The 8,426-nt window shown below is 34.9% G+C and overlaps 1 protein-coding gene across 3 annotated transcripts in view; it reads left to right on the top strand.

The window, feature by feature from the left end:
* sgcd (sarcoglycan, delta (dystrophin-associated glycoprotein)) overlaps positions 1-7,858 on the top strand; it is a 205,297-nt gene extending 197,439 nt beyond the window's left edge. For 2 of the 3 annotated variants that reach the window (XM_084136910.1, XM_084136908.1), the window contains exons 7-8: positions 2,168-2,291; positions 5,424-6,794. In XM_084136910.1, coding sequence (XP_083993036.1) covers positions 2,168-2,291; positions 5,424-5,600 — 301 coding nt within the window. In that variant the 3' untranslated portion in view covers positions 5,601-6,794. Of the gene's footprint in view, positions 1-2,167; positions 2,292-5,423 lie in introns of all 3 variants that reach the window. The other variant, XM_084136909.1, reaches the window with a different exon arrangement.
* Positions 7,859-8,426: the final 568 nt, after the last annotated feature.

Raw genomic sequence — 8,426 nt, forward strand, 5'->3', positions numbered from 1 at the left:
TGTAACAGCAAGTTTGAAATAGTCCTCAGTGAAAGTGTAAGGCTGTAAAAAGCTCAATGTATGGAAATTAGTGGCACTGCTGAAAACTGATGGAGGCACCTGTTTAACCTGTCTGCATTGTTGTTTTGTGTTTTGTATGAGGTTTGCTGGTTCGTGCAAGACTGAGAGAAACACATTATGACTAAAATGCATAAAACTTGTAACATGTAAAAAAAAATCATGGCTAGAAGCAATGTTGTCATTAGCTGTGAGCAGGCTAAATAGACAGCTAAATGCCAGTATGCTATAAAAACACAACTAACTATTAAATTGTGCATTATTAGGAAAGTAAATATAGGCTTAATACGATTTAAAATGGAGAAGAAAACATGTTTCATATATTTTGTTGTTTACGTGTGCATCCAGTCAAAAACTGTAGTATTTTGACACATGGCAGATTCCAACATGGACATGAACGGAAACCATTAACAATAGAAATGATGAGACATATGCACCAGCCAAGCAAATGCATTTTAGTTGAATGGGAATGCTAACTGTTTATGCTAACCAATGCTTTAGGTATTTACATTTGGAATAGACTTCTATGAAAAGACGCATTTCACGTGGTCAGAAATATTATTTAACACTACTGAATCAAGCTGAATGCATAGGTGGCACCAACAAATTTAAGGTAGCTCCTTAAGGTAGCTCCCAGGTTTACAGAGTCACATAGTTAGCGCCATGCTAATGTTCAAGCTACTGTACAGGTTTATTTGTACTCCTCTTCTGTTTCTCTTTCTTTGCAGCTGCATTTGTAGGCTATATGGGCTGTATTCCCTTAGCTGAGAAGAACACATGCATGCTGTGTTGCCTTTGTCCTAATATAGCTCTCAAACCCAGAGGGGGTTAATTAGATTTTCCCTTTGTTTTTCTACCTGCGACAAATTAGTCAACTCCCTTTTATCCCTGGTAGGGGCGACTGCAGTACACCAACCCAATGTCACCTAATCTGCTTAAATTTCCTATTTGACTGCTCCTGCGTTTCTGCTCCACCTCCCTGTGAATACCGATATCACGCAGATGCTGACTGTTTGAAATTCAAAAGGTTGAATGCCGGGTTCAGGATAATGAAGGATGCTTTCATGTTTCATCAAGCTAATGATCCTAATTTTACTTTGATTTGTAACATTTAAACTCCTAAATAGCTTTCATATGAGGCGTAACCATCTTAAAAACTTTTAATGCATCCATCTAGGCTATTTTTGAAATAAAATGTTTTTTTAAGTGATTTTTCAATTAAATCTCTACTGAGCTAGGTCTCCTCATCTTCCCCATTGTTATTAGTAATTTGCATCAGATTGGCCCTTCACATCCTTTCACTTCTTACTTTCGCTTCGCCTACTAACATGCTAATCAGATCTCTTATACAGCTCATTAACTAGCAGGTCATTGTGTTGTATCATGTGGGTTTTTCATAAAAAGCCATTTTCATAAAGAAATTATTTTTATCTTTTGCAATTTAAATATAATACACAGACATACTATTTTATTATTATAAAAGAAATATAGCTAAACAATAATTATTATATATTATAATTGTTTTATTACATATTTTATTGTAAAACAATCATTTTGTTAAAATATAATTTTCTATTAAAATATACAGAAATTGACTCCAAAAAATAATAATAAACACTCCACTATATATAATTCCGGTTACACTTTATTTTAAGGTATTGTTACAGTGTAATTATATATTTAAGTACTGAGAATTATTAATTAACTACATGTACTTACTATAGGGTTAGGGTAGGATTAGGATTTGGTTGAGGGTTAGTTGCATGTAATTATGCATAATTTACTGTTATTACTATGGTAAGTACATGTAACATATGTAACCAGGACACTGTAAAATAAAGTGTTACCATAATTCCCAAAGTGTCTTGATTAACATCTGAATGTTGAACTGGATGTTCCATAATTCTCATATTATACACTCTGGATATTCTCACAAATCTTTCAATTACATTTGGTGATAAAAATGAGATTGCATAAATTGCATTGCCTGCAGGGAATCATGAACTTTGAAGCACTAAAGTCTCATCAGCTGTAACATTTTGGGCCATTTTGATCTGATTTGAAGGTCTTATTGAAAAAGACATTCTATTTTGTGATGTCTTCTGCTCAGGCTGGAGTCTCCCACACGTTCGCTTTACATGGAGGCACCTAAAGGAGTGAAAATAGAAGCCGACGCAGGGGATTTCCAAGCGACCTGTAGGAGCGATTTACGCCTGGAGTCAAAAGACGGAGAGGTAACTGTCCTTCATTCTGTACTGGGAGTCCTGGTGCTGTAATTAATGTACTCTGTGTTGTGACACTTCCATCTGCTATTAATTGTCATCAAAACAAGCTCTCCATCTACTGTACATCCATATGTCCCCTTCTCATCTTCAGAGGGAAGCAGACGTTTAGTTAAACATTCATGCTGTAATACAATATGTATGTCAGTTATCTGGCTCAAACATCTGTGGTTTAATTGCACAGACTGTTAATGTGTTGATAAATGAGATGTTGGTGGTCTTTTAAGATACAGTTGGAATCTGTTTACAGGAATTGTAATGAAGTTTAAATTATCGGCAAGTTTTTAACTAATATGCAATATATGTTCTATGGAAACTAAGTTAAAACTCCAATACCAAAGACCTACACACACAGCAAGAATGGTTTTTCACAATTAGGGAATGATTTCAAAAGTGGAGAGAGTTATTAAGGCATGGAAAAGTCATAATTAGGGGAGAGCACAAACAACTGTAATCTACGGAGGTCCATTTTCAGCTTCAGACTACATTAATAAAGTGGTTATGACTTTATTTGTCATAATTGCAACTTTATATCTCACAGCTGCAAAATTATTTCTCATAATTGGGACTTTATATTTCACAGTGTGACATTATTTAAAATATTATTTCATAATTACCTGTTTTATTTTTGCACTAAGCTGAAATGTGCTTCCACATGCCCAATTAAAAAAAGTAATTCTTACAAATTGACAGACAATTGCATACATAGATATTTAAAAAAATGTTTGAATGAGAAAAAATAAAACCTCATTTTGTTGTTTTTTGTTTCGTTTTCATCATAATTCCGTAATTTTTGCACGCGCCATCATAATGCACTTTAAATATCTTGCATAAAAATATATCTGTATATCACTATACAGCCGATCTTTCATAGTTTTAAAATATGTTTAGTGTTTGAGGAGGTTGTGCCTTGACTAAAACAACCGTGCACAGATAAAATATAATTATTATTCTCAATACATAACTTTTTTCATCCTTTTATTTACATTTATCATTCAATTTCAATTTGTATACTTCTATTTTAATTGTATCAAGTTATACATTTAATTGGCCCAGCTAATATCTGCTAACATGCCAAAGCCATGGAGGAAAAATTTCAGAGCTTTACCAGAAACATTTTTTTTTAATAAATGAGCAAAGTGTCACAATTATCCATGCTCTCGCCAAAAAAAAAAAAAAAAAAAAAAATTTGCAGAAATTTCTAAAGGACTGATGGGGGACATGTCCCCCATTTATAATAATTGCTACGTGAGTTTTGCCATTTGACTTGCAGATTGATAGATAAACGAGTCCCATTGAGGTCAAGGGACCGAGCTTGAATCAGCTCTCATAGTTTCAGGTTATGCTTTCTTGACTTTCTCCCGTCTGTCGCATATTCCACTCCAGTACCCCTCAGCACTTTCATTTGTCGCTCTTTTTTTTTTACCAGACACCTCCGCCGGCCTGACTGCCCCCTTGACAGTTCCACTACAATTAGACTGGAGGTTTGCACATTAGCCACCTCAGAGGGGGGGGGAAAGCCCTCCCTCACTCGAATTTGCCCGGTAGCAGATGTCTGGGGAAGTCAGCTGAGACCCCTGCTTAAAAAGTGTTTCAGGTCATTTGACGGGAATGCTTCCTTGAGGCTGTCAGTAATGACTCCTCTTACCTTTTTATACCTTGACTAGCTCCTCTCCCAGCCTTGGTAATACATGCTTTCTCAAGGGTCCCATGAAAGATAGAAAGTGAGAAATGAGAAAGGAGTAGCTCGGGTAAAGGGCTAAAAGTGTGTCTAAGCGAGACTTACTGGAGTGCTTATGTCACTGAAACTGTTACGATTGGTTGGATGTAGGAGGTTAGAGGACTTGACTTGGATGAACAGGCTGCGAGATGGAATATTTTGTTCAATAAAATGACAATGCTGGTCTTTTTGGGCCTGCGATTTGAGAGTTCTAAAGAGAAAAATAAACATGGAACTAATCTTTACCATTATAGAAGGCACTTTCTATGAATATGGTACATTATTATCTAACAAAAAATAATGTAGGCCTGTTCACCTCAGAGGTCTTGACATTCTCTGCTGTATCCAACAATTAAAGTCATACAGTAACAATGTCATAAAATCATGTCGACATACACTACCAGTCAAAAGTTTTGAATAATTTCGGGGGGGGGACTTCTGTTTTTGAAAGAAGTCTCTAATTCTCACCAAGGCTGCATTTTATTTTATTTGAAATACAGTAAAAACTGTAATTTTGTGAAACATTATTACAATTTAAATTGATCAAATGTGACAGTAAAGACATTTAAAATCCCTAAAAGATTTCCTTTTTTTAATTTTTTTATGCTGTTCTTTTGAACTTTCTATTCATCCTAAAATATTACGCAGCAAAAACAGTTTTCAACATTGATAATAATAAGAATCATTATTAACAATTGAGTACCAATTATGGTTCATAATAACTGAGAAAATCACAATGATTTCTGAAAGATCATGTGACACTGAAGACTGGAGTAATGATGCTGAAAATTAAGCTTTGCGTCACGATAATAAATAAATATTCAAATAGAAATTTGTTTTAAATTGTAAAAATATTTCACAATATTACTGTTTTACTGTATTTTGATCAAATAAATGTAGCCTTGGTGAGGACTTCTTTCAAAAACATTTAAATAATTATTCCAAACTTTTAACATTATGATAATGATATTCATTCTAGTAAATTATTTTTAAGTATTGTCATTTTATTAACAAAATCTATCATTTTAATTAACAGTTTTTTCCCCTTTAATTTATGGTAAATACAAGTGTATCTCTGACTATAAACCACCAAAAGGTCCCAAAGTAGCTTACTATTTCATTTTGATGTTGATTTAAATGTTTATTGCTATAAAATAACAAATTCATAGTTTTAGATATGTCCCAAGTTTTAGTAAGAGCCTTTAAAAAGTAATATTCAAACAAAGAATGTACAATAAAGGCCTCTGAGGTTCACAATAAAGGACCTACATTGTACCTTGTTCATGGAAAGTGACATAAACCGATTGAAGGTATGTTTATTAAAAAAAAATCAACTTCAGATCCTCTCCTTTCTCTCTCTTTAGATCACCTTGGATGCCAGGAAAATCAAGCTCCTACGTCTGCCGGAGGGAAAAGCCCCCTCCCCCTCTGGAACTAGACAGACTGTCTTTGAGGTGTGTGTCTGTCCCAACGGAAAACTCTTCTTATCACAAGCAGGAACTGGCTCCACTTGCCAGATCAGCAGCAACTTATGCCTCTAGATACACACAAACTCCCTTCCACACACACACACACTACATAACACTCATACATACAGAGGACTCGTTCCTCTTGAAGAATCCAACGTTGACAAGAACCGAAAAGGATTTCCTCAAGATTCGTGAAAATACTTTGTAAAACAATGTTTGAACCAGAAACTTTCAAGGTGATCACCAGAAATCCATTCGACATCATTAAAGTCGCGCATACCTCGCCTTTTCTCATTAGCGTCCTCTTTTTCAATCAGAATCAATTATGTTTTGCCGAGGAAAGTACAGTGGGTGCTTTATCTTGCATACGCCACATAAATGCGACAGTTTTCTTTTGTTTTGAGGTCAAAACGATTTGTAACATCTCATTTTGTATTATTACTCAAGTCCTACATTGACAGTCCTCCATGTGGGATGCCTCTCATGATGGTGATCACCTGAACCAAAACTGTGCTTGCACTGGGATGGAACCCATGCACCCACTCTGTTCAAAAAGGAGAACAGCGCCTGTGCCTTAATACAATGCACTCGTGGCAAGAAGCACACCCCGCTGACTTTTATTTAGACAAGGAGACATGCATTTAAGTTACTTGCTTTTTGCTCCCACAGATCAACTTTTTTAATTGCATATAAAATGTTGAGAAACCCAGTGATCCCAAACTCACACGTTGTGCGCTGATTTCCACGTTAATTTGGAAAGGTGAAGAGAACATTTCTGATTTTTGTTTGAAATTCTTTTGTTTTTGGCTTGGCACGGAATGAAGAAAAGTTGAGTTTGGGAGAAACACTTTCTTGATGTGTGAATGTTTTTACTGTTTTTGTGTGTGTTAAGCCTGACTTTTGTCCTTTCTCTATAACTGAACACTAAAATGTGCTAAACAAACCAAGACACCCAAACCAAAAAGCAAAGCTGTCATGTAAACTAAGCTGTTGAAAACGAATTGAAAGTTCACACTTCCCAATTCCCAAGACTGAAAGAGGAATTGGCTAATTTTGTTTTTGCTTTTATACTGTACATACACTACCGTTCAGAAGTTTGGGTTTTTTGGTCCCACTTTATATTAAGGGTCTTTAACTGCTATATGTACTAATATTTAAATTAATCATTTGATACAATGCACTTATTCTGTACATACATGTTTTGACATTGCTTTTTAAATACCTGCATGTAATTACATTTATAATTAAACATTTGACCTTTTCCTTACATCGTAACGCACCCTTAAGCCTACCCATACCACCAAACTCGTCCCTAACCTTACCTGTAACCCACCTCAATAGCAGCAAAAGTGTTTTGCTATACAACATCAACACAAGTACATTGTAAGCACATTGAAAGTGCACATACTGTAAAATAAAGAGATAATTATTACTGTAGGTACAGTGTACATCCCAACGAAAATACTGAGTAATATAAGGTAACAACATGGGTTAAGGTTAGGTTTAGTAGGTTAGCCAGGGTTAGTACCTACAGTAGTCATTACCCAGTTAGTGTCATTACTACAATAAGTGCATAGTATGTATATGCGAAACAGGACGGTAAAATAAAGGGTATCACTTTATTTTAAGGTGACGTAGTTACACATTACTATAGTAATAACAGTCAATTATGCATAATTACAGGTAACTTACCCTAAACCAAACCCTAACCATTACTCAATAGTAAGTGTATGTAGTTAATTAATATTACATATTTAAAGGTATAGCGGAGGATTTTTTACTTCCGGGTGGATCACCTATACTATTGGTCCTCCTAATTGTCAATCATTCTGGTGAATCAATCAAACTTTTCAAAAAGTGGAGAGGGTGGGTCTTATCTAAAATTCAGAAAGATCCTCCGCTATACCTTTAAGTACAATGTAACTGCATCATCTTAAAATAAAGGGTTACACTTTATTTTAAGGTGTCTTAGTTACACTGTAATTATACATTCAAGTATTGACATACCATAGGGATAGGATTAGGGTTTGGTTTGGTTTGGTTTTGGGTTAGTTGCATGTAATTATGCTTAATTTATAGTTATTACTATAGTAACTACATGTAATATACACAACAATGACACTGTAAAATAAAGTGTAAGCAAATAAAGTGCTACCATAATTATTTTTTGATGGAAGTACATTGTAGTTAAAGACAGACTAATATAAAGTGTGACCTAATGTAATATAACTGTTTACAACTATTCATAATATCATACAATGCATTAGAAGATGCATTGCAAAGCATAGTGAATACTTTAATAATGCATTATATATAAAAGGCTTCAAATAAAGTGTTACCAAAAAAAATCTTACTGACCCTTACTGAAGTTTTGAACGGTAGCATGTATACAATATTATATAATATTAATATTATAGTATACACCATATACCAGAATGCAAATGCAAAAGACACATTCGCTGCGTCCGAAATCGAATACTTCCCTTCTATATAGTATGCGAAAATCTGTACGGCAAATGAGTATGTAGTATGTACGAATTCATAGTATTCAAAATCAGAATGCAAAAACTCCCCAGAAGACCTACAACTTCCGGAGAGATTCTGAAGTGTGCATTCGCTGGACACTTTACTATCCCATGGGGCCACGGGAGAGGATTTATGAATGGAAGTGAAGCGACGCAACTGACGCTGGAAGTTCACGTGACGGTGACAACATGGCGGATATAACACATACTTTTTTTAATGGTTGCAAAGTAAGTTCAAATTCATATGTAGTACCTACTCAGACAGTACATGATTTCGGACGCACTGATTGTTCTTAATGTAGATCTGAACTGACCCTATATGAAACACTGAATCTTGTCTCTTGTATAATTATAATTTCACACTCCCATGGGT

Source organism: Abramis brama (genome assembly GCF_963993115.1).
Source record: "Abramis brama genome assembly, chromosome: 15".
NCBI classification, from domain to species: Eukaryota; Metazoa; Chordata; class Actinopteri; order Cypriniformes; family Leuciscidae; genus Abramis; species Abramis brama.